We start from the raw sequence: 27786 nt of genomic DNA on the forward strand, positions 1-27786 counted from the left end.
CTAACCGCTAACCCTAACCCCTGGCCTAACTAATGTTAGCCAGCTATCCACCTAGCTAACATTAACAACAAAAAAGTGGAATTCATAACACATYATACGTTTAGCAAATTCATAGAATATTGTATTGATTGCAATTTTTTTAATATAAGAACATATCATACAAAATGGATGGACATCCACAAATCAATAAATACCATACTAATTAAAGTGTCACGTCTGGTCCTGAGTCCAGGTTGCAGCCCAGCAACAGGTGCTGTGCAGGTACACAACAAGTGCAGGTACACTTAAACTGTGAGAGACGGAATCTAAAACAAAAATCCAGAAAAATCACATTGTATGATTTTTAAGTAATTAATTTGCATTTTATTGCATGACATAAGTATTTGATACATCAGAAAAGCAGAACTTAATATTTGGTACAGAAACCTTTGTTTGCAATTACAGAGATCATACGTTTCCTGTAGTTCTTGACCAGGTTTGCACACACTGCAGCAGGGATTTTGGCCCACTCTTCCATACAGACCTTCTCCAGATCCTTCAGGTTTCGGGGCTGTCGCTGGGCAATACGGACTTTCAGCTCCCTCCAAAGATTTTCTATTGGGTTCAGGTCTGGAGACTGGCTAGGCCACTCCAGGACCTTGAGATGCTTCTTACGGAGCCACTCCTTAGTTGCCCTGGCTGTGTGTTTCGGTTCGTTGTCATGCTGGAAGACCCAGCCACGACCCATCTTCAATGCTCAAGATCTTGCGATACATGGCCCCATCCATCCTCCCCTCAATACGGTGCAGTCGGCCTGTCCCCTTTGCAGAAAAGCATCCCCAAAGAATTATGTTTCCACCTCCATGCTTCACGGTTGAGATGGTGTTCTTGGGGTTGTACTCATCCTTCTTCTTCCTCCAAACACGGCAAGTGGAGTTTAGACCAAAAAGCTCTATTTTTGTCTCATCAGACCACATGACCTTCTCCCATTCCTCCTCTGGATCATCCAGATGGTCATTGGCAAACTTCAGACGGGCCTGAACATGCGCTGGCTTGAGCAGGGGGACCTTGCGTGCGCTGCAGGATTTTAATCCATGACGGCGTAGTGTATTACTAATGGTTTTCTTTGAGACTGTGGTCCCAGCTCTCTTCAGGTCATTGACCAGGTCCTGCCGTGTAGTTCTGGGCTGATCCCTCACCTTCCTCATGATCATTGATGCCCCACGAGGTGAGATCTTGCATGGAGCCCCAGACCGAGGGTGATTGACCGTCATCTTCAACTTCTTCCATTTTCTAATAATTGCGCCAACAGTTGTTGCCTTCTCACCAAGCTGCTTGCCTATTGTCCTGTAGCCCATCCCAGCCTTGTGCAGGTCTACAATTTTATCCCTGATGTCCTTACACAGCTCTCTGGTCTTGGCCATTGTGGAGAGGTTGGAGTCTGTTTGATTGAGTGTGTGGACAGGTGTCTTTTATACAGGTAACGAGTTCAAACAGGTGCAGTTAATACAGGTAATGAGTGGAGAACAGGAGGGCTTCTTAAAATTACAGGTCTGTGAGAGCCGGAATTCTTACTGGTTGGTAGGTGATCAAATACTTATGTCATGCAATAAAATGCTAATTAATGACTTCAAAATCATACAATGTGATTTTCTGGATTTTTGTTTTAGATTCCGTCTCTCACAGTTGAAGTGTACCTATGATAAAAATTACAGACCTCTACATGCTTTGTAAGTAGGAAAACCTGCAAAATCGGCAGTGTATCAAATACTTGTTCTCCCCACTGTAAATTAAGGCATGATATGTATTATGATCAGATGATAACCTCCCAAAACATACACATTCAAAACATTTAGTGAAATATTTAGTGACATATCAACATTACTTTAAAATGTGCTCATCAACATGTTGTCCCGAAAYTCCTGGAGATGAGTCTGATTCAAGCAGAATAGGTTGCATGTAAGGAGCCACTCTGCCGATAGTATTGATTGGCGCGGGTGAAATTAAAGGCCTGTGCTGCCAGTAAGCAGTATGAGAAACGCTGCAGCTCAATCAGGCAGCTCTGGTGCTGCAGTGGTCTCCTATAAGGGTGGGTAATCATGATRTGAATATGGAAGAGGCATCAGGATATGACCATTACAGGGTTGAGTTTARTAACGGGAAGATCAACTTAATAACCCTTACAAGCTGGCCAGACCCCTCGCGTGCGTGTGCAATYGTGCCCATGTTGATTTTGTCCACCCACACCAGAAGCGATCAGAACACGCAGGTAGAAATATCAAAACCAACTATATGAATTAGGGGACAGGTCAAAAATCATTAAACATTTATGGCAAATTAGYTRGCTTGCTGTTGCTAGCTAATTTGTCCTGGGATATAAACATTGGGTTGTTATTGGACTGGATTGTGGACSTTAGTTCATCTTTCAATCACCCATGTGGGTATATGCTCCTAAAAACCAATGAGGAGATGGGAGAGGCGGGACTTGTAKCGCATCAAGCCTAGCAACCAAGTTCTATTTTAGCGCCTGGCTACGCAGACGCTCGTTTATGCSCGAGAAGTGTGGGTGCAATGATTGAATAACATTTGTGTGTACAATTAATTTGCAAAGCTCGTGCACGCGACCCGAGCAGTGTGGTCAACATGTTACATTAAATATTGATGTAGGCTACTTGTTTACCTATTATGTCTATGTGACACCAAAATACAAAATCCTTACCCCTTTGRGTTCAAGTTGATTATACTGTGAGTTCCATGTCACTGTGGATTTCATTTCTAGTGTAAATAGGATATACTGTACACCCATCAGAAATATTGAAGACAGTATGATAATATTAATAGATTTGTAATAATGCTATTCTAAGTATACATTCAGATTAATTAATGAAATTAAACAACTTCAATGTTTTATAACATTAGAATATTTAAAGCAATATTCTAAAATAGTTTCAGTACTACAATATTTTCTCATGTTCATTGCTATTAATGAATGTATTTGGTTACATCAATAGGAAAGGAATCAAATATTAATTTGTCACATGCGCCAAATACAACAAGTGTAGACCTTACCGTGACATGCTTATTTACAAGCCCTTAGCCAACAATGCAGAGTTTATCAAAAAGTAAKAAAATATTTGCTACTTWAAAAAAAACACAAKAAAATAATAATGAGGCTATATACAGGGGATAGCAGTACCGAGTCAATGTGCGTGGGTACAGGTTAGTCGAGGTAAWATGTACATGTAGGTAGGTAGGAGTAAAACTACTATGCATACATAATAAACAGCTAGCAGCAGCAGCGTAAAAAAGGGGTTCAATGCAAATAGGGTAGCCATTTGATTAACTGTTTAGCTTGGGGGTAGAAGCTGTTAAGGAGCCTTTTGGACAAAGACCTGGCGCTCCGGTACCGCTTGCCGTGTGGTAGCAGAAAGAATAGTCTATGACTTGGGTGGCCAAAGAATTTGAACATTTTTAGGGCCGTACTCTGACACCGCCTGGTATAGTGGTTGTGGATGGCAGGAAGCTTACGSACAACCTTTTGTAGTGCCTTGGTGTCGGATGCCGAGCAGTTGCCATACCAAGCAGTGAYGCAACAAGTCAGGAGGCTCTCGAWGGTGCAGCTGTAGAACYTATTTGAGGATCTGAGAACCCATGCCAAATCAGTCTCGAGGGGGAATAGGCGTTGCCRTGCACTCTTCAAATCAAATAAAATTATATTTGTCACATGCGCYGAATACAACACCGTGAAATGCTTACTTACAAGCCCTTAACCAACAATGCAGTTAAGAAAAATGTTAATAAATAAAATAAAAAATAAAAGAGCAACAATAATTAGGCTATATACAGGGGGTACCGGTACCGAGTGAATGTGCGGGGGTACAGGTTAGTCGAGGTAATATGTACATGTGGGTAGGGGTAAAGTGACTATGCATAGATTATAAACAGCGAGTAGCAGGAGCATAAAAAGGGGGGGGGTCAATGCAAATAGTCCTGGTAGCCATTTGATTAGCTGTTCAGCAGTCTTATGGCTTGGGGGTAGAATCTGTTAAGAAGTCTTCTGGACTTAGACTTGGCGCTCTGGTACCGCTTGCCGTGCGGTAGCAAAGATAACAGTCTATGACTAGGGTGGTTGGAGTCTTTTGATCACGTTGAGGGAGAGGTTGTTGTCCTGGCACCACACTGCCAGGTCTCGGCCCTCCTCCCTATAAGCCCGTCTCATCGTTGTCGGTGATCAGATCGACCACCGTTGTGTCGTCAGAGAACGCAATGATGGTGTTGGTGTTCCTTTTGTCCAGGTGGGAAAGGGCAGTTTTGAGAGCAATAGAGATTGCGTCATCTGTGGATCTGTTGGGAGGGTGTGCAAATTGAAGTGGGTCTAGGGTTTATGTGATGATGGTGTTGATATGAGCCATGACCAGCCTTTCAAAGCTCTTTGTGGCTACAGATGTGAGAGCTACGGGTCGGTAGTCATTTAGGCAGGTTASCACGACTGTCTTGGTGTGTTTGGAACATCATAGTTTGTTTGTGATGTGGACACCAAGGATCTTGAAGCTCTCGATACGTTCCACTACAGCCCCGTCGATGTGAATGTGGGTGTCTTCGCCCCTCCTTTTCCTGTAATCCACGATCGTTGAGGGAGAGGTTGTTGTCCTGGCACCACACTGCCAGGTCTCTGACCTCCTCCCTATAGGCTGTCTCATCGTTGTCTGTGATCAGGCTTACCAACGYTGTGTCGTCTGCAAACGTAATGATGGTGTTGGAGTCATGCTTGGCCACGCAGTCGTGGGTGAACAGGGAGTACTGGAGGGGACTAAGCATGCACCGCTGAAGCGCCCCCGTGTTGAGGATCAGCGTGGCAGATGTGTTGTTGCCTACCCTTACCACCTGGGGACGGCCCGTCAAGAAGTCCAGGATCCAGTTGCAGAGGGAGGTGTTCAGTCCCAGGGTCCTTAACTTAGTGATGAGCTTTGAGGGCACTATCGTGTTGAACGCTGAGCATTCTCACATAGTTGTTCCTTTTGTCCAGGTGGGAAAGGGCAGTGTGGAGTGCAATAGAGATTGCTTCATTGCGAATTGTAATGGGTCTAGGGTTTCTGGGATGATGGTGTTGATGTGAGCCATGACCAGCCTATCAAAGCACTTCATGGCTACAGATGTGTGCTACGGGGCGATAGAAATTTAGCCAGGTTACCTTGTTGTTGGGCACTGGGGCTATGGTGGTCTGCTTGAAACATTGAAAATGTTGAAAATGTCAGTGAAGACACTTCAAATCACATTTTATTGGTCACATACACGTGTTTAGCAGATGTTATTGTGGGTTTAGCGAAATGGTTGTGTTTTCTAGCTCCGACCGTGCAGTAATATCTAACAAGTAATATCAAACAATTTCACAACATATACCCAATGCACACAAATCTAAGTAAAGTAATAGAATTAAGTATATATAATTATATGGACGAGCAATGTCAGAGCGGCATAGACAGATACAGTAGAATAGAATACAGTATATACATATGAGATGAGTAACGCAAAATGTAAACATTATTAAAGTGGCCATGATTTCAAGTCTATGTATATAGGCAGCAGCCTCTAATGTGCTAGGGATGGCTATTTAACAATGATGGCCTTGAGATAGAAGCTGTTTTTTAGTCTCTCGGTCCCAGCTTTGATGCACCTGTACTAACCTCGCCTTCTGGATGATAGTGGGGTGAATGGGCAGTGGCTTGAGTGGTTGTTGTCCTTGATCTTTTTGGACTTCCTGTGACATCGGGTGCTGTAGGTGTCCTGAAGGGCAAGTAGTTTGCCCCCGGTGATGCGTTGTGCAGTCCGCACCACCCTCTGGAGAGCCCTGTGGTTGCGGGCAGTGCAGTTGTGATACAGCTCGACAGGATGCTCTCAATTGTGCATCTATAAAAGTTTGTGAGGGTTTTAGTTGCCAAGCCACATTTATTCAGCCTCCTGAGGTTGCTGTTGCGCCTTCTTCACCACACACCTGTGTGCGTGGACCATTTCAGTTTGTCAGTGATGTGTACGCCAAGGAACTTTAAGTTGTCCACCTTCTCCACTGCAGTCCCGTCGATGTGGATAGGGGAGTGCTCCAGCAGCTGTTTCCTGAAGTCCATGATCATCTCCTTTGTTTTGTTGATGTTGAGTGAGAGGTTATTTTCCTGGCACCACACTCCCAGAGCCCTCACCTCCTCCCTGTAGGCCGTCTTGTCATTGTTGGTAATCAAGCCTACTACTGTTGTGTCGTCTGCAAACTTGATGATTGATTTGGAGGCCTGAGTGGCCACGTAATCATGGGTGAACAGGGAGTACAGGAGGGGGCTGAGCATGCACCCTTGTGGGGCCCCAGTGTTGAGGATCAGAGAAGTGGAGGTGTTGTTTCCTACCTTCACCACCTGGGTCCAGGACCCAGTTGCACAGGGCAGGGTTCAGACCCAGGGCCTCGAGCTTAATGATGAGTTGAGGGTACTATGGTGTTGAATGCTGAGCTGTAGTCAATGAATAGCATTCTTACATAAGTATTCCTCTTGTCCAGATGGGATAGGGCAGGGTGCAGTGTGATGGCGATTGTATCGTCTGTGGATCTGTTGGGGCAGTAAGCAAATTGAAGTGGGTCTAGGGAGACAGGTAAGGTAGAGGTGATATGATCCTTGACTAGTCTCTCAAAGCACTTCATGATGACAGAAATGAGTGCTATGGGGCGATAGTCATTTAGTTCAGTTACCTTTGCTTTCTTGGGTATAGGAACAATGGTGGCCATCTTGAAGCATGTGGGGACAGCAGACTGGGATAGGGAGAGATTGAATATGTCCGTCAACACACCAGACATCTGGTCTGTGCATGCTTTGAGGATGCGGCTAGGGATGCCGTCTGGGCCGGCAGCCTTGCGAGGGTTAACACGCTTAAATGTCTTACTCACGTCAGCCATGGAGAAGGAGAACCCACAGTTCTTGGTGGCGGGCCGTGTCGGGGCACCGTGTTATCCTCAAAGCTGGCAAAGAAAGTGTTTAGCTTGTCCGGAAGCAAGACGTCGGTGTCCGGGACGTGGCTGGTTTTTCTTTTGTAGTCCATGATTGTCTGTAGACCCTGCCACATATGCCTGAACCGTGTCTGAGCTGTTGAATTGCGACTCCACTTTGTCTCTATACTGACATCTTGCCTGTTTGGAGGGAATAACTACACTGTTTGTATTCTGCCATGGTTAAATGCGGTGGTTTGTGCTTTCAGTTTGCGCAAATGCTGCTATCTATCCACGGTTTCTGGTTAGGGTAGGTTTTAATAGTCATATTGGGTACAACATCTCCTATACACTTCCTGATAAACTCAGTCCCYGTATCAGTATATTTGTCAGTATTATTAATCAGAGGCTACCCGGAACATATCCCAGTCCGCGTTATCAAAATAATCTTGAAGTGTGGATTCCGATTGGTCAGACCAGCGTTGAATAGTACTTAGCACAGGTACTTCCTGTTTGACTTTCTGCCTATAGGAAGGGAGGAGCAAAATGGAGTCATGGTCAGATTTCCAGAAAGGAGGGTGGGGGAGGGCCTTGTTGGCATCCCAGAAGTTGGAGTAGCAGTGGTYGAGTGTTTTAGCATTGAGTACTACAGTCAATGTGTTGATAGAACTTCAGCAGCCTTTTTCTCAAATTTGCTTTGTTAAAATCCCCAGCTACAATAAATGGAGCCTCAGGATATGTGGTTTCCAGTTTGCATAAAGTCCAGTGAATTTCTTTGAAACCGTTGTGCTATCGGCTTGAGGGGGGATATACACGGCTGTGACTATAACCGAAGAGAATTCTCTTGGGAGATAATATGATCAGCATTTGATTGTGTGGTATTCTAGGTCGGGTGAACAAAAGGACTTGAGTTCCTGTATGTTATCGCAATAACACAATGAGTCATTAACCATGAAACATACACCCCCACCCTTCTTCTCTATTTATTCCTGTTTGCGCAATGAACTGAGAACATAACTGGCTGGTCTGACTCAGACAGTATATCCCAAAAGAGCMATGTTTCCATGAAACAGAGACTGAACATTGGCGAGTATTATACTTGGAAGCGGTGGGTAGTGTGCACGCCTCYTAAGTCGGACTAGAAATCCACTCCGAGTACCTCKTCTTCACCGGCGGTGTTTTGAGTAGGCTTCTGGAATCAGTTCAATTACCCTGGGGGTTGCGAACAAAGGATCCGATTCRGGAAAGTCGTATTCCTGGTCGTAATGTCGGTCGTGCTGGCGAGTTACCGCCGCTCTGATATCAAATAGTTCTTCCCGGCTGTACATAATAAACACAAAAAAATCTGGGCTAATAATGTAAGAAATACACAAAAAACTAAATACTGCAAAGTTTCCTAAGAGCTATATGCACGGCAGCCCTCTYTGTCAGCGCCATTTTCAGTCAACAAAATGGCGCTGACAGAGAGGGCTGCCGTTTCCTTGCCAGTTGGTCAGCGCAAGCTCTAGGTACTCATCCTGGATATCCATCTGGCCCTGCAGCCTTGTGAATTTTGACCTGTTTAAAGGTCTTATTCACATCGGCTACAGAGAGTGTGATAATACAGTCGTCCGGATCAGGTGGTGCTCTCATGCATGGTTCAGTGTTGCTTGCCGCGAAGCGAACATAGAAGGCATTTAGCTCATCTGGTAGGCTTGTGTCACTGGGCAGCTTGCGACTGGGTTTCCTTTAGTAATCCGTAATAGTTTGCAAGCCCTGMCACATCCAAAGAGCGTCAGAGCCGATGTAGTAGGATTCAATCTTAGTCCTGTATTGACGCTTTGCCTGTTTGATGGTTCGTCGGAGGGCATAGCAGGATTTCTTATAAGCGTCCAGATTAGAGTCCSATTCCTTGAAAGTGGCAGCTCTAGCCTTTAAATYAGTGCAGATGTTGCCTGTAATCCATGGCTTCTGGTTGGGATATGTACTTATGGTCACTGTGGGGACGAYGTCATCGATGCACTTATTGAGGAAGCAGGTGACTGATGTGGTATACTCCTCAATGCCATCGGAAGAATCCCGGAACATATTCCCAGTGGTGGGAAACGTAACAAATTGTGATTCTTAAGTAAAAGTATWGATACCTTAATAGAAAGTCACCCAGTAAAATATTACTTGAGTAAAAGTATTTGGTTCTAAATATACTTATTATCAAATGTAAAAGTATAAATCACTTATAATTCCTTATATTAAGCAAACCAGRTGGCACCATTTTATTGTTTTTAAAATGTACGGATAGCTAGGGGCACACCCAAACATGCAGACATATTTGACAAATTATGCATTTGTGTTTATTGAGCCCAGCAGATCAGAGGCAGTAGGGATGACCATGTGTTCTCTTGATAAGTGCATGAATTTTACAATTTTCCTGTCCTGCTAAACATTCAAAATGTAACGAGTACTTTGGGTGTCAGGGAAAATGTATGGAGTAAAAAGTACATTATTTTCAAGGAATGTAGTGAAGTAAAATTAAAAGTTGTCAAAAAAATAAATAGTAAAGTACAGATACCCCAAAAAACGACATAAGTAGTACTTGAAATTTACTTTACACCACTGCATATTCCAGTCTGTGCTAGCAAAACAGTCCTGTAGTCTGACCACTTCCGTATTGAGCGAGACACTGGTACTTCCTGCTTTAGTTTTCCTTGTAAGCAGGAGTCAGGATAGAATTCCGGTCAGATTTTCCAAATGGAGGRCGAGGGGGAGCTTTGTATGCGTCTCTGTGTGTGAAGTAAAGGTGGTCTAGAGTTCTTTYCCTCTGGCTGCACATGTGACATGCTCGTAGAATTTAGATAAAACKAATTGAAGTTTTCCTGCATCATATGTATATTCCATTCTTTATTATATACTCAGGGCTTTTTAAGAGGAGATTTGGCTCTAAATTATTTTGTCCATTTGTTACTTTTGTCATATCAGGACAACTGACAACATATCACACTCAACTGATGATTGATAAGAACCACAAGTGTTTAGCAATACGTCTAGATAATTCCATCTAGAAATAATTAGGATATTGACCCGTTTAGGGAACATTAAAAAACAGAAAGCAAAAATGTGCCCTATTTCACCTCCCTCCTATCCGGCACTAGTGAAGAGGTTCCAGATCCCAAAATAAAAGATCAATAGAAAACATCTAGTTCACAGTCGTTAATGTTATTTTTCTATTGTTATTATTTATTTGTTTACTTTAGTTTATTTAGTAAATACTTTAACACTTATGCACAATTGSCCCAGCGGGTTTGGGCGGGGTAGGCTGTCATTGTAAATAAAAAWKTGTTCTTAACGGACTTGCCTGGTTAAATAAAATWAAAAACCTACAGAGCCTTCTAGAACTAGGTAACTTGACGCTTGTTTTACTCGTCGTACTCAACGCGAACTAGCCTCTGGTTTGCTGAGATTTCCYCGATTCACTAAACTGAACCAATCATACATCGTAACGCAATATTTCAGAAATATATGGGAAGGCACTGGCGTTACGATGCATACCAGAGTGATCATAGGATTAKTGTATGAGCACAGTTTGGTTCTCAATCTAATCTATAAAAACACTTTTTATATTGATACATGTTCTAATACATAGCTACATACCATATAAATAAGACAAACCAATTAGAGGAAACTGAGACTGTTGGATAGATTTAGACAAGTAAARATTATCTTGCAAAGAATCTGGCAACCTAGATTCATATTCTGCAGGGGGTGGAGCTCATCCTGTCGTCTCACAGTAGTTTCTGGAACCTCATGGTTACAACATGGAGAAAGTGAGTATCAATTGAGTAGCAATTGTCATCAATGTTATGGTCAAACTATTTTCTCTGCGAGATTTACAGTATTGTGGCACCGTTTATAACGGTATTGGTGGTCAATAAGKGGTGTTTGACTTATTTTAAGATTGACAGAAAGCAGTAGCTAGATATTTTACTATGCGGACTCAAGTGCTATTGTTAGCTAACGTTAGCTAACCGGTAATGTTACTATAATAGTAGCTGGCTAACAATTGAGTTCAATTGTATCTACAATCGAATCTAATTTAGACGGCAAATATTTTTGTCCAGAGCGAGTGTCATTTACAGTGAGTATAACCAGCCGATTAGATAGTTAGCTAACTAACGTTACTGATAGCTATGTATGTACCTAGCTAATATAACGTTAACTAGCTAACATAGGCCTGTTCTGTCGATCCGGTGCAGCCACGATGATTTTATGCTCTGAAATTGCTAACATTACTGCTAGCTAGGTARCTCGCTAATTCAAGTTTACTAACGTTAACATGACTATCAAGCTAGCTAGGGTACTGGTTAGCTAGCAAGAGGACATGGCTGACAAGTTAGCTAGCTAGCTAACAGTTCGCGTTGGGCAGGACTACAAGACAGTCAGAAATCAAATTTACTAGCTAGCTATCATATAGCAGCAGTTCACCTCAGTAAATCTTTCAAATGTGCGTTAACCTACATGGTTTAGCTGAAACATAGCTAATATGCATCATGGTAAAGGATAGGTTTCTGCGTTCATCCTCATGGCATATAAGTGTCAGGAACAGGTGACTGGCTTGGGACGGGTTAAACCTTACAGCTAGTTCCTACAGACCTTGTCTGCTTTAGGAATCAGATTGTTTACAGATCTCAAATAGGCCAAATCAAGATTGCGTTTTTTTCACTAAACTGACAAGTAAAGAAGTACTATACCGGGCAATATGTTTACAATTTTGTTAAAGTGAATTTATCAAAGTCCATTTTTCCACTCACAGGTGTCACAGTTGAAAGATCAGGGCAACAAGGCACTGAGTGCAGGGAAAATCGACGAGGCCATACGCTGCTACACCGAAGCATTGGCCCTCGACCCCTCAAACCATGTCCTCTTCAGCAATCGCTCAGCTGCCCATGCCAAGAATGGTAACTACGAGAGGGCTCTGGAGGACGCCTGTCAGACCATCAAGATTAAACCTGACTGGGGAAAGGTGAGACGACATCACAGTTGTCCAGAGGGCGTCGTAGATTTGTATTAGCTGTTGTCAAAAGTGATATGCCTCCATTGCCATGACCTTTGTTTGCACAGGGGTACTCAAGGAAAGCAGCAGCCCAGGAGTTCCTTGGAAGGTTTGAGGATGCCAAAGCGACTTACCAAGAGGGATTCAGACAAGAACCCACTAATCAGCAGCTCAAGGAGGGACTGCAGAACATAGAAGCCCGGCTAGCAGGTAAAAACATTTGAACGGCACACTCCCTCACATGATTATAAAGAAAACAATGGGATCTTGTTTGCGCACCATTCTTTATTTGGCCTGTGGTGAATTTCACCTCATCTTGCCTCACCAGAAAAAAAGATGATGAACCCCTTTGCCATGCCCAACATGTTTGCGAAGCTGGAGAGTGACTCTCGAACCCATGCCCTGATGAAAGATCCAGAGTACAGAGCGCTACTGGAGCAGCTCAGGGATAAACCGTCTGAGCTTGGCTCGTGAGTGTTTCCATGGATACCACTGGTCTTGTTGCACTACATCTGTACATTTAGAAATATACTGCATACTTTGATGCAGTCCCCTTCCTAATGCAAAATTAATTCAGCACAAAGATCATCATGCCAGACTGTCTGACTCTAGTAATATGCCCCAGAACACTAAATTAATTTGTGGCTCCTATTACTTTTCTGTGATCTGAATCAAATACTCTTTGCCTCTGTCCCTCTTCCTGTAGGAAGCTCCAGGACCCGAGAGTAATGACCACCCTGTCAGTCCTGCTGGGGTTAGACTTGGCAGGCATGGATGAAGACGACGAGCCCACTCCACCCCCTCCTCCCAAACGCAAAGAGACTCAGCCACCTACTCCCAAGGAGGAAGACTTACCCGAGAACAAGAGACAGGTAAATAGATGGACCAGGGGTATTCAACTMCTACCCTACAAGTTCCAGAGCCTGCTGCTTTTCTGGTCTACCAGATAATTAATTGCACACACACCTGGTGTCCCAGGTCTAAAGCAGTCCCTGATTAGAGGGTAACAATTTATTTAAAAAACAACCTAGTGGAACTGGCTTCGGGGTCCAGAGTTRAGTTTGAGGGCTATAGACCTTCAGTCTGAGGGAAATAGTAATTCATGCATGCATCTCCTCTCTGCACCCAGACTGATTTGCAATATTTATTGCCCTCTCAGCACTTTGTCTTTTACAGCTTAAATGTCCATTCTGCTTTCACAGGCTCTGAAGGAGAAAGACCTGGGGAACGAGGCATACAAGAAGAAAGACTTTGCCACTGCACTGAAACATTATGAAGAAGCCCTCATGCACGACCCAACCAACATGACATATATTTCAAACCAAGCAGGTATAGAAACATCACTACACACAGACAGACCATAGTGTGCGAGTGAATTCTAGAATCTTCTACAACTCGCTCTAGCTGCCGCCTTAGGTTAAAATATGGTTTTAGGAGAGGCGTTAATATTTCATGACTTAAACTGTAGTTTTACCATTTTAACTATCCACAGTGATGCATTTCTCTGAAGTCTGTATAGTTAAAAAAAAAAAAAAAAACATTTTATCCATGATAACTAATTGGCTGTGGAATTATTTGGCTTAATCAGAATCATGTGATTAACTGAGTGAACATTTCTACCCCTTAATAAAAATGTATATTTCCATACGGTCAAGGGCAGATAAAGCAGCATAACATTTAATAATTTTATGTGGGTCCTCAGCAAGTGATTTTGCAGAATAGTTTTGTCCGGTTTATACGAATTATTGTCAAAAGGCTATACAGTCTACTCAATAACACTCCAAGTGAGAGCTTTTCCTACCACGGAAATCTCATGGCAGCATCATGCAGTCAATGTAATTGACTTTGATTTCATGATCTTTAAAATCGGATTGATAATGAGCTAGTTGCATTGGTTTCTAAAGTGTCTCCTCTCTTTGTGTCCATCCCAGCTGTGTTCTTTGAGAAGGCAGAGTATGAGAAGTGTAGGGAGCTGTGTGACAAGGCCATCGAGGTGGGCAGAGAGAACCGGGAGGACTACAGACAGATTGCCAAGTGAGTTCCTTCTCAATTCACTGCAAATAATTATACATGCGAGTCACCCTCTAGGGTATAAACTGCTAGGTGTCTGCTGGGGACAAACAATCATGGGATGAGGGAAGATGAGGTCTCCTGAATAAGCAGCCAATTAAGTCGTATTCACCATTGCCAGGTCACATTTGAGTAACGTTGGGCTCTGCTACAAACCAGGGAAATGTACATGTCAGCATGAGTCATCCAGCTTTCTAATTTTAAGTGCATACACTCCATGCTTAATGTCTCTTTATCCCTATCCTCCTCTCTCAGGGCCTTGGCTAGGATTGGCAACTCGTACTTCAAGCAGGAGAAATACAAAGAAGCAGTCCAATTTTACAACAAGAGTCTGACAGAGCATCGCACCCCTGATGTCCTTAAGAAGTGCCARCAGGTACAGAAAGTGTTGCCCGTATTGAATGAGGGCTGACGGGATACATTGTTCTGGGGTAGATGACCAATCCGACCAATCGTTGCTCACTATCCCGTCGTTGTGTCTGCAGGCGGAGAAGGTATTGAAGGAGCAGGAGAAGCTGGCCTACATCAACCCAGAGCAGGCCTTGGAAGAGAAGAACAAGGGCAACGAGTCCTTCCAGAAAGGTGTGCGTTTTGAGCTACAGTTGTTGAAAGTGTGTCATTCCTATTGGTGCGCTTATGCGAACTCTCACGCATTGGCCGTGACACACGTTTGACCGTTCTCACGCCACCTCTTATAATCGCATGCATTGGAAAGTACTGCTTTTTTATTTGTCTCATTAGTCCATTGTATATAGTGCGTTTAACTTTTCAACTGTGCTCTAAATCGTTGCGTCTGCTCCTGCAATTTAACATCACGAGCGGAACCTCATTGTCCTGTCTTGCCACAGCATTGTGAACCGCGGCACATTGAAGRATATGATTGGTCTAGTTATGTAAGGGATCAATGGGATTGGAAGCATGTTTTAAAGAAACGCCCCTCAAGATTAGAGTGSAGTTTAATGGAGAAAATGAAAACGTTCTCTGCTGAGTTTATAAAACTGTAGAAAGAACAGCACGGTAGCTCTTTTATGTACAATGTTGTAAACAAAATGAGGTTGCTGTAACTCCCGTCCCTATTGCAGAATGCAGCCTTTTGATAGCATGTACTAAAGCCCATTTAATACACATTTACATTAGTCCCCTCGTTTCGAGATTGGCTTTTAGACTGTGACAATGAAAAGGCATCAGACAGACCTACAGTACGTTTTAGCAGGGAAGTTTGGCAGGGTGACCTGATTTGGAACTATGAAAATAATTTTGTCAAACATTGTGAACCCAAAAGTGTAAGTTTGATTATAGAGGGAGAGGGATAAATGGACAAATAAYTTGGTTAGATGTAGGGGAAGATTKGTAATCTTGTCTTCAGGAGATTTTTATCTATACTGAACAAAAACATGAACGCAACAATTTCAGTTAAAGTTCACAAGGAAATCAGTCAATTGAAATAAATCCATTAGGCCCTAATCTATGGATTTCATATGACTGGGCAGGGGCGCAGCCATGGGAGCCAGACCCACCTACTGGGGAGCCAGGCCCAGCCAATCAGAATGACTTCATCACCACAAAAGGGCTTTTTCCCCACACTTATTCCCCACACTTGTCTTATTATTCCACTACTCAATTTTGCCAGTGTATCAGCTCATACACACATCATATTTTGTCTATGTAGAGTACGATGAGGACAAGGATCTTTAACTTAAAGGCATCAGCCACCTGAATATTGATATTCATATTTTCTCGAATCAAATCAAAGTTGTCACGTGTGCCGAWTACAACAGGTGTAGACCTTACAGTGAAATGCTTACTTACAGGCTCTAACCAATAGTGCAAAATAGGTATTAGGTGTACAATGGGTAAGAAGTAAAAAGACAGTGAAAAACAACAGTAGCGAGGCTACATACAGACACCGGTTAGTCGGGCTGATTGAGGTAGTATGGTGGGTGGCGGGACAATGCAGATAGCTCAGTTAGCCAATGTTCGGAGAGCACTGGTTGGTCGGGCCAATTGAGGTAGTATGTACATGAATGTATAGTWAGTGACTATGCATATGATAAACAGAGTAGCAGCAGCGTAARAGWKKKGGGGGGGGCACACAATGCAAATAGTCTGGGTAGCCATTTGATTACCTGTTCAGGAGTCTTATGGCTTGGGTAAAAACTGTTGAGAAGCCTTTTTGTCCTAGACTTGGCACTCCGGTACCGCTTGCCATGCGGTAGTAGAGAACAGTCTATGACTGGGGTGGCTGGGGTCTTAGACAATTTTTAGGGCCTTCCTCTGACACCGCCTGGTGTAGAGGTCCTGGATGGCAGGCAGCTTAGCCCCAGTGATGTACTGGGCCCTACGCACTACCCTCTGTAGTGCCTTGCGGTCAGAGGCCGAGCAATTGCAATAACAAGCAGTGATGCAACCAATCAGGATGCTCTCAATGTTGCAGCTGTAGAACTTTGAGGATCTCAAGACCCATGCCAAATCTTTTGAGTTTCCTGAGGGGGATTAGGCTTTGTCGTGCCCTCTTCACAACTGTTTTGGTGTGTTTGGGCCATTCTAGTTTGTTGGTGATGTGGACACCAAGGAACTTGAAGCTCTCAACCAAGGTTGGGTTGAGTGATTGAGAAAGGTTGGTCTGATTGAGAAATGTATTCAAACACCCAGCACTTCAGAAACAGATCAGGGGTGGCCAAACCTCCTGGAGAGCTAGCAGGATTTTCTTGAAGCCTGAATTTAAGAGTTCAGCCAAATTACTAAATGTTGAAGGCAGTCTATGGACAAGGAGACTGCAATCTATGATTTGGTTACCAACTGCCATCAACCATTAATGATTTTCCTGTGCAGAGCCTCAGTGTAGTGGTATTACATTCCCCAGCAAGAAAACCAAATGTCTCAAACAGAAGAGGGGACTAAGTCACAGACCAAAATGAAATAGATTTTAAGTGTAAAGAAAGTTGACTAGCAACAACTGGGAGTGGAAAGACATCCACCAYGAGCACCCACTAAATCTGCCCAAGAAGAGGCAAACAAAAGAAAAATCCACACCAAACTTAGACAGGAGAATTGGGAGCAACAGAAGACATCAGATGAAGGATTTGTTTTTCTAGAAATCAAATGGGGAGAGCCAACTAAAGGTGTTAATCCTCCACATCTCTCAAGACTGGAGCACTGGCCAGCCACTCTTAAATATCCTCTGGGCCAGCGCAGGTGAAACACCTTCCCACTAATGAGATGACAAACCAGCACAGGTGTAACACATACTGACTAACGAGGTAACACCAATTGTTGAGCTCCGAGTGATAATGTCCAACCAAAGCCTGTAACAGTGGTAACACTGCCAGGACGTGTCGCATACAACTTTCCACCTGAGAACAGGGATCAATTCCTGCTTCCAACCTTCCCACTTTTTCTAGCATTTGCCGGTCTACCCCATCTCATTACTATCTGAATAAAGTGTCAAACCACCCCAAAAAATTTTGGGGGAAATTTATCCAACAAAAATCTAAAAGTAACAAGGTTGTCAAATGTTTTTTGTTCATTTATTGTTCAAAGTATCCTGAATACACCTGACCTGTGGTTAAAAATATAAACTCAGCAAAAAAGGAAGCATCCTCTCACTGTCAACTGCGTTTATTTTCAGCAAACTTAACATGTGTAAATATTTGTATGAACATAACAAGATTCAACAACTGAGACATAAACTGAACAAGTTGCACAGACATGTGACTAACAGAAATGGAATAATGTGTCCCTGAACAAAGGAGGGGTCAAAAGCAAAAGTAACAGTCAGTATCTGGTGTGGCCACCAGCTGCATTAACTACTGTAGTACATCTCCTCCTCATAGACTGCACTAGATTTGCCAGTTCTTGCTCTGAGATGTTACCCCACTCTTCCACCAAGGTACCTGCAAATTACTGGATATTTCTGGGGGGGAATGGCCCTAGCCCTCACCCTCTGATCCAACAGGTCCCAGACGTGCTCAATGGGATTGAGATCCGGGCTCTTCGCTGGCCATGGTAGAACACTGACATTCCTGTCTTGCAGGAAATAACGCACAGAACGAGCAGTATGGCTGGTGGCATTGTCATGCTGGAGGGTCATATCAGGATGAGCTTGCAGGAAGGGTACCACATGAGGGAGGAGGATGTCTTCCCTGTAACGCACAGCGTTGAAATTGCCTGCAATGACAACAAGCTCAGTCCAATGATGCTGTGAAACAACGCCCCAGACCATGACGGACCCTCCACCTCCAAATCGATCCCGCTCCAGAGTACAGGCCTCGGTGTAACGCAAATCCGACCATCACCCCTGGTGAGACAAAACCGCGACTCATCAGTGAAGAGCACTTTTTGCCAGTCCTGTCTGGTCCAGCGGTGGGTTTGTGCCCATAGGCGACATTGTTGCCGGTGATGTCTGGTGAGGACCTGCCTTACAACAGGCCTACAAGCCCTCAGTCCAGCCTCTCTCAGCCTATTGCGTACAGTCTGAGCACTGATGGAGGGATTGTGCGTTCCTGGTGTAACTCGGGCAGTTGTTGTTGCCATCCTGTACCTGTCCCGCAGGTGTGATGTTTGGATGTACCAATCCTGTGCAGGTGTTGTTACACGTGGTCTACCACTGCGAGGACAATCAGATGTCTGTCCTGTCTTCCTGTAGCGCTGTCTTATGCTTCTCACAGTACGGACATGGCAATTTATTGCCCTGGCCACATCTGCAGTCCTCATGCCTCCCTGCAGCATGCCTAAGGCACATTCACGCAGGGACCCTGGGCATGTTTCTTTTGGTGTTTTTCCAGAGTCAGTAGAAAGGCCTCTTTAGCGTCCTAAGTTTTCATAACTGTGACCTTAATTGCCTACCGTCTGTAAGCTGTTTGTGTCTTAACAACCGTTCCACAAGTGCATGTTCATTAATTGTTTATGGTTCATTGAACAAGCATGGGAAACAGTGTTTAAACCCTTTGCAATGAAGATCTGTGAAGTTATTTGGAATTTTACGAATTCTTTGAAAGACAGGGTCCTGAAAAAGGGACGTTTCTTTTTATGCTGAGTTTATATATATTATATTCCACCCTGGTCTTGGGCCTAAGCCATGTCAAAATACATAGCATTGCAGGAAATTAGCTTTAACACAGTAAAATATTCTGGTCTAGGGGTTGTGCCAGGGGGCAATGAAATTCACATAGCAAATCTCACTCCAAACTTTCTTCAAATRTTGGCAGCCCTGAGTTGTGTGTGTATTCCAAAGATTCCCTGGTAGTGTGAGGATATCTGACATGCTGTGTTTRTCCTCTCTGTTCTACAGGAGACTATCCTTCAGCCATGAGACATTACTCAGAGGCCATCAAAAGGAACCCCAATGACGCCAAGCTCTTCAGCAACAGAGCTGCCTGCTACACGAAGCTGCTGGAGTTCCAACTTGCCCTGAAGGTACAGCACACTTCACTACAGTCGTRCCATGCATGTATGAGCTTCATCCTCGCCATTACTAATTTATAAACACCAGCTTGATTTTCTTGTATATTATATCCACTGTAGTACTTCATCAGTCAAAAAGGACTGACTGATATTTTCTTCTATCTTTTAGGATTGCGAGGACTGTATCAAACTTGACCCTGCCTTCAGTATGTATTGAGCTTTGAAACTGCTTTATATTTGTGTTAAAKATGCGTTATTAAGGTTTTGTCGACTTTCAAGCCAGTAGTTTTGAAAGTAGCACTCAAGACCCAAAAAGGGTCTCTGAAAATTGTGAATTTTGTGTAACACGTTGTGGCTCTCTAGGCCTGCCAGTGTGTGCACAATGAGATGTTTTGGGCCCAMCCCACAACCTCATTGGACAATACTCGGCCGACTTTAACCTTGCAACCTCATTGGGCATGATTCCATCAGGTTRGGTTGACGTAGGGTACTAGCCAGCGAACGAGCGAGGTGACTGGGAGTTGTCAATGTGATAATGTAATTTTGTAGGCTACATTGGAAAAGGTATAGGCTACTTCTATGTTTGCATCAAATACCCTACTCTCTGCAAGTCTGGTAGCCTGTATATTATATATTATAGAAGCCTTAGGCTACATGATGGACAGCTGGGGCAATCGATAGCTGCAGTGTGTTTTGGACTACCATTGGATAGCCGTTTGGTGTTGATAAACTCACAAAGGACAAATGCAATTATTGATTTGGGTTATTGACATTACAGGAAGGTAGGCCACAATGTTATAATCTATAAAGGGGGGAAACACTTCTATAGCCAATACATCTAAATGGATGGAAGTAAGCAAAATCCTTAGTACCCAAATTCATCAAGACACGTCAGTGATACCATTTAGGAAACAAGATTGTGACCACAATGCTTCTGATCGGGTTGAAATGATCTTTTAATGTATTTGCGGCTGAAATGCCAACTCATCTGTAGCCTACATATTTGCTGGTCCAAAAAGCATATTTTTTTGATTGGGCTACTTTGTGTCCGGATCAATGCATTGAAAGATGAGTGACATTAACTGTCAAGGTCTACTATATCCAACTGTTAATTTGTGATGCGTTCAACTTTGGATGCATTCATATAGTTATATTGATTTTTTTTCTCGCTTTCATTTAAAAAAGCATGCAAGCAACTCCGTTTTGCAGAGCGCGCAGCAGTAAATTAAGGAACSGGCTTAGCTAACGTGCACGAAATCCCGGAAGAATTGAATGTACAATTTTGGGGATTCATAGGCTAGGAGATGACTACAGATGGTTTATAATGCATGTATGGACCATACAGCGTCAAGTCCAAAATGGGGGGGGTTTGAAATGTACATAAGTTGATTTCAAACCTCGATAATACCTCTTTTGAAGGAGTATTTTACTCAAACTCTTGTCAGTTCACCATTCTTTTACTTTGCACATACAGGTCYCATAGCTTTTCTAATAGCAGGCCTGTTTACTTTTTTGCTCTTACTTGATTTTGGGCATCAGGAGACTGAAAGCAATAGGCTGTGTCTTGAGTACTTGAATGCTGACGTGCAGTTGTTTTGAACTGTATCGAACGTGGGCCCTTTAAAAGCATAGACCTCATTTAACTTCTCTCTCCACAGTAAAGGGATACACACGGAAGGCAGCAGCTTTGGAGGCCATGAAAGATTTCACTAAAGCGATGGTTGCCTACGAGAAGGCTCTGGAGCTTGACTCTACCTCCAAGGTACAGTATGACAGATTTATATTGGTACACTAGCAGGATCTCCTTTACTCTATTTTAACAAACATAACGCAATGGTAAATCTAAGCGCTGGCAGTAGCGTTACAGGTCTGGGGGTGTGTCAGAAATATYTTAGTAGTTTTCACAGMCGTTATTATGAGCACAATAGCTGTTGGTGGTGCGAAAGAGCTGGGTTTTGATGAATAAACAAGTTGTAGGTGTGACGAGGGCTTGGCCACTCACTGGCAAATCAAGGTGCTCCATGGCTTAATACTGCATGTGCTTGTCTCAAGTTCTGTAGGTTATTGACGGGCTTTGTGTTGTCATCAATTTAAATTCGGCTGGGGGCACGGAATTTTCTCGTCCTAGTCCACTGTGGACTGATATGACAGTTTATTAAATAGCATAGGTTACAGTAACAAGTGATTTAAAGTAAAAAAAACATCCAGTGTTTGGATCACTACTGGCTGTAACCGAACGAGTAATGCGYGTTTGGAGCAATACTAGTGGCTGTATCCAAGGCTCAGCCAATCGTTCACATAACAACAGAATGCAGAGCAGCACTCGACTGAAGAAAGAAGAGACAACTAATTTACTAGTTACAGCATAAGTGCGCGCTAACTYACTTTTGTACATCACGCTGGTCCGTACAATTGACCTTTATTTTAGCGCCCAAAAAACGTAATACTTCCAGATCAACTGTAATATCAATACCATTGTAAAGCACAATTTCTCCCCTTTCCAACAAAATCAATGACGAGACCTTCATGATGCCCATCGCTTTTTAAAAATGGCGGGTGGGGAAGCGAAACTAATGCGTGATAGTGAGGAGAGATGTCCTGAAACAGCTTTTTTTCACTAGATCTGTCCAACTTATCACCTTATCGCCTCTAAAATGTAAATAAAACACTATAAAGAGTTTATATAATGTGTCGTTACATACCTATTTTAAGGTTTGTGTCGAATTTGAATCGAGTTTTTAGGGCGGTGCTAAAGTGATCTTCAGAAGTAAACGGCGGCTTTTGAGAGTCATGATAGCTTGCAGTGATGACGCAAAAAATTACTAGGTATCCCCCTTACCCTGTTCCTTTTCTGTTTTTAAACGGTGAGAGAAGTGCTACACCTGGTGGAGAGAGGCTGTAAGCAGAATTTGTTGCTTTATGCGTGCTGTACGTTACGCCATGACACGTCACGRTGTAACGTACAGYGTCGGAGGGGGCAGTTTTCCCCCCAACTTTTCTCCAATACTATAGAGCCATTACCATGTCAGTCAACGCTTGAATAGAAACGTAGTTCACACCCCAGATCTTKAAGTCAACACAGTCGCTACAGTCCCATTTAGTTTTCTTTGCAGCCTCGTTTGAATGTCGCGGTTGCGCACATTTGTACGGAATGGGGTTAGCGTACGTTACGTCATGAGCTGTAACTGAAAAACAACTGGCATTTGGAAAGTTTGAGGTGAGGGAGAAAGTATGGTGGAACAAGTATTAGCWTTGTTAAGTATCTTGCTAGCTGGATTGATTTATCCGTTAGCTAGTCAGAGTAATGTTGAGCAACATTAGCCAATTTAACGGATCAAATAATTGAGTTTATGGTGTGAAATTAGCTTGCTAATAAAGTCAGATGGTTCAGATGAGCTAACGTTAGTAACCTAATTTTAACTAATGTTTTCCCTCAACAGTATGTGGTTAATTTTCAATCCCGGTAAYGGGATGATATGACAACAGCCAGTGAAAGTGCAGGGCGCCAAATTCAAAACMACAAATCTCATTATTAAAGTTCCTCAGACATACATGTGTCTTATACCATTTTAAAGGTAATCTTGTTGTTAATCCCACCAAAGTGTCCGATTTCAAATATGCTTTTCAGCGAAAGCACTACAAACGATTATGTTAGGTCACACCAAACCACAATAAGCACAGYCATTTTTCCAGTGAAAGATAGCAGTCACAAAAAGCACAAATAGAGATAAAATGAATCACTAACCTTTGATGATCTTCATCAGATGACACTCATAGGACTTCATGTTACACAATACATGTATGTTTTGTTTGATAAATCTGAGTTTACATTGGCGCGTTACATTCACTAGTTCCAAAAACATCTAGTAATAGTGCATAGCCACATCGTTTCAACAGAAATACTCATCATAAATGTAGATGATAATACAAGTTATACACATGGAATTATAGATATACCTCTCCTTAATGCAACCGCTGTGTCAGATTTCAAWTTTTTTTTACGGAAAAAGCAAACCATGCAATAATCTGAGACGGAGCTCAGAACAATAGTCAAATTAGCCGTCATGTTGGAGTCAACAGAAACCAGAAATTACATGATAAATATTCCCTTACCTTTGATGATCTTCATCAGAATGCACTCCCAGGAATCCCAGGCCCACAATAAATGCTTGATTTGTTCGATAATGTCCGTTATTTATGTCCAATTAGCTACTTTGTTTAGCGCGTTTGGTAAACAATTCCAAAGTCACAAAGCGCGTTCACTAAAACGTGACGAAACGTCCAAAAGTTCCGTAACAGTCAGTAGAAACATGTCAAACGATGTATTGAATCAATCTTTAGAATGTTGTTAAAATAAATCTTGAATAACGTTCCAACCGGAGAATTACATTGACTTCAGATGAGCGATGGAACGGAGCTGCCTCGTGTGAGCGCGCGTGGTCAAAGAATGTTCACCTCATGGCAGTGGTGACTCATTCCTGTCTCATTCGCCCCCCCCCCCCTTCACAGTAGAGTCATCAGACTAAGTTCTACAGACTGTTGACATCTAGTGGAAGCCATAGGAAGTGAATACTCATTCATATCTCGCTGTGATTTCAATGGGATCTTGGTTGAAACTCGACCAGCCTCAGAATTTCCACTTCCTGTTTGGATTCTTTCTCGGGTTTTTGCCTGCCATAGGAGTTCTGTTATACTCACAGACATAATTCAAACAGTTTTAGAAACTTCAGAGTGTTTTCTATCCAATACTAATAATACTATGCATATATTAGTAACTGGGACTGTTTACTTTGGGCACCTTTCATCCAAGCTACTCAATACTGCCCCTGCAGCCATAAGAAGTTAAACAAGTGGATTCAGGGATCAAGTGTAGCTGGAGCTGGGCCTGGCTTAAGCTGGATGCCACTATAGAGGTGRAAGGAACACCACACACTTTCCCTCTTTCTCACTTCTTCAATACAGTGGCTAAAAAGGGGTATGCCAGGTGTACACTCTGCCTGAAAGAGATCAATTATGCCAGCAAAGGGTATCATGCTCTGCTGGCACATTGTAGAACAGATGTCCACAGGCAGAAAGTGTATAATGTGCAGTGTAGCCCAAAGACATTGTTTTTGTTGTGTTGAACTTGACAGTAACACGTGTGAGTGAGGGGGGATTATAATTTWAAAAACTCTGTGACCTTTATTTTTGCACACATGTAGCCTTGTGCACTTGATCGACGTCTACTATAGTGGCTATACTATACTATAATAGAGCAAAAATAGAATGCCTGTTTGTTTCATTCTATTTCTACTTTAAGATGTTTTTTCCCAAGTGAAATATTTAGATGTGTGTGGTCACAAGCGTTCTATTATAAAGGCTGTCATGTCTAACTGCAATATTAGTGTGTTGTTTTTTCTCAAGACTCRAGTGTCATTTGCAGTAAAGTCTAGAAAACAAATAACATCGGGTTGCTTTCTTTACATTTTTTAGCTGTGAGTTAGGTTCACATTAACCACTTTTTATTTTACACACAGACTGATCATGTAGATCATATTCTTTGTTGTTTAATTAGTTAAAACCTGCATTTCCCCCTAGCAGTTTTTTTTTTTGCATGTGCAACAAAATAGTGTCACCTTTTTTGGGCCCTCAGCAGGTTACATCCCTGTCTATTGTTCCATGTGCATATGGGTACTGTGCGTCGCGGCTGGTTAGGCTGYGCTTCTGTTGTCAAAATCCATGCGTTACCTCAAAGACCAGCTTTTGGTTGGTCTTTAAAAAAAACACCAGYGCGTACTGAAATTGGTACTTTGGCGCATGATTTTAAGGACACAACTTAGATATTTCCACCTCAGCGCAAGCGAGCTCATTATAAAACAAGTAAAAACAAATCCTGACACTAGGGTTTGAAATTAGCGAGCGCCGGCTTTAACTGGTCGAAAATTGCAAACTAACGTGCGTTTGACAATTGCGCCGACTTAACGCCAAAAGTAGAGCCCTAGAAATATCTATTAAGGGCCTCCCGGGTGGCGCAGTGGTCTAGGGCACTGGCGCAGTGGTCTAGGGCACTCCCGGCCGCGACCGGGAGGTCCGTGGGGCGACGCACAATTGTCATAGCGTCGTCCGGGTTAGGGAGGGTTTGGCCGGTAGGGATATCCTTGTCTCATCGCGCTCCAGCGACTCCTGTGGCGGGCCGGGCGCAGTGCGCGCTAACCAAGGGGGCCAGGTTCACGGTGTTTCCTCCGACACATTGGTGCGGCTGGCTTCCGGGTTGGAGGCAGTGTGTTAAGAAGCAGTGCGGCTTGGTTGGGTTGTGCTTCGGAGGACGCATGGCTTTCGACCTTCGTCTCTCCCGAGCCCGTACGGKAGTTGTAGCGATGAGACAAGATAGTAATTACTAGCRATTGGATACCACGAAAATTGGGGAGAAAATGGATATATATATATATCTATTAAATATGAATCCATGGATTTTAGTTCTTCTACCTTTTTTTGTTGTTGTTGGTGTCACTGACAAAGCTGAGGCTAACCGTTGAACTATCTGGCTCTCCATTCCGGGTGCAGGAGGCCACAGAGGGCATTCAGCGCTGCCTGATGAGCCAGCACGTGAGGAACGACGACAGTCCAGAGGATGTGAAGAGGAGGGCCATGGCTGACCCGGAAGTGCAGCAGATCATGAGTGACCCAGCCATGCGCATGATCCTGGAGCAGATGCAGAAGGATCCACAGGCACTCAGCGAGTAAGCGGGCCAGCTCTGTGCATCATCACACGCACATGTACACACTCACTACACAGTATACAGCACATGCACCACAATCACACACTAATTGGCGAAATTAGTTTGAAAATAAGTTAATTGGTTTTCCCTCCYTTATTTCTCCCTCTCAGTCACCTTAAGAATCCAGGCATTGCTCAGAAGATCCAGAAACTGATAGATGTGGGACTTATAGCCATCCGGTGATGAGTAAGGAGAGAACAGGCCCAGACCCATGAAGAACAGCAAGACCACAGTGGATCAAGATTCCATTCCCTCCAGTTATAACAACACTCCCCTCCCTTCCACCCTCAAAATTATACTGTACGCCATCTTAACGAAACTTCAACCAACAAAGGGTTTCATTTTTACTTTGTCCATCTTACGGCCTTAATGAAATTGTACTTAATCTATTCCTCATCAGAGAACTCTCTGAAACAAATAATTGAATTAGGAAAAGGTATCAAAGCCCTGTTAAAGTAGCTGAAGACAAGGCTAGAGCTTTGTTTGGTACGATGATACTGCAGCTAATAACAAAAGTACTTCAGCTAATAACAAAACAAGTAATGCTCTATTTTGTGGTCTCTGTTGGGTGTTCGAACAATGTCAAGGTGCAATATGACTGCTTCGTTTTTCACTTCCTTTGCGTATTTAAAACTGCTGGTTCCTGCTTGGATCAGATAGCCAGTCAATATCTATGTTGGGCGCCTGACTATGATGACCCACCCCCCCCATCTTTCATAACTTGAGGTCAATGTAATTTTGCTACCGGTGTACAGAGACGGGCTTACAATCTCACATTACTGTGCTTWCCAGATCTTTAGAATTAAATGTTGTTCGGTCTTGTAAGTACTGATCTTGGGATCAGGTGTTCAAACTGGATTAAAGGTGATTGAACGTTGAATCTCTTCTCCCTTCATTAAACCCCTTTGACTGACAATACAGAGCTGGGGAAAGTAGCCTCTGTAGTTGGTGTKTTGTATAAAAGCTCTTCTACTTCACACGGTGCACAAAATGGTTGCCAGCCAACAACCGCAGGACACCGTTTCCTGAAGGTCTGCGATGTCATACCCATGGATGTTTTGTCTGGTTTCAAAGAGTAATGGGGGGAGGGTTGTGTTTAAAATATATGTACTGTTCCCTTCCAAGCTTTTTTTTCTTTCATTTCTGCATCTCACCATAGCCATTGGTCTGCTGGAGTTCATGACACTGGATGCCACTAAATTGAACTAGAGTAGAAATATGGGAGATTTGATCATATTTTAGTCCTATGATTACACAACCAGCCCATTCTCAGAAGTGGCACTCTCACACATGATGTTAGTCACACACAAAGCCCAATAAGTGCAATGTACAAGTGAAATTAATCCTGTTATGCAAAATCTTTCTCAAAGGCAAAGTCAGCAAAAAAAGAAACGTCCCTTTTTCAGGACCCTGTCTTTCAAAGAATTCGTAAAATTCCAAATAACTTCACAAATCTTCATTGTAAAGGGTTTAAACACTGTTTCCCATGCTTGTTCAATGAACCATAAACAATTAATGAACATGCACCTGTGGAACGGTTGTTAAGACACTAACAGCTTACAGACAGACGGTAGTCAATTAACGTC

At 43.1% G+C, this 27786-nt stretch overlaps 1 protein-coding gene across 1 annotated transcript; it reads left to right on the forward strand.

The window, feature by feature from the left end:
* Positions 1 to 10464: 10464 nt before the first annotated feature.
* Positions 10465 to 26910, forward strand: LOC111950369 (stress-induced-phosphoprotein 1). Its single transcript, XM_023967885.2, has 14 exons — positions 10465 to 10743; positions 11730 to 11939; positions 12038 to 12179; positions 12298 to 12439; positions 12676 to 12841; positions 13172 to 13298; positions 13901 to 14003; positions 14295 to 14415; positions 14525 to 14621; positions 19330 to 19454; positions 19612 to 19648; positions 21101 to 21204; positions 25986 to 26161; positions 26311 to 26910. Exons 1-14 carry the CDS (start codon positions 10735 to 10737, stop codon positions 26381 to 26383), a joined length of 1632 nt encoding a protein of 543 aa, XP_023823653.1. The 5' UTR covers positions 10465 to 10734; the 3' UTR covers positions 26384 to 26910.
* Positions 26911 to 27786: the final 876 nt, after the last annotated feature.

This window comes from Salvelinus sp. IW2-2015, linkage group LG23 (assembly GCF_002910315.2).
Source record: "Salvelinus sp. IW2-2015 linkage group LG23, ASM291031v2, whole genome shotgun sequence".
NCBI classification, from domain to species: domain Eukaryota; kingdom Metazoa; phylum Chordata; class Actinopteri; order Salmoniformes; family Salmonidae; genus Salvelinus; species Salvelinus sp. IW2-2015.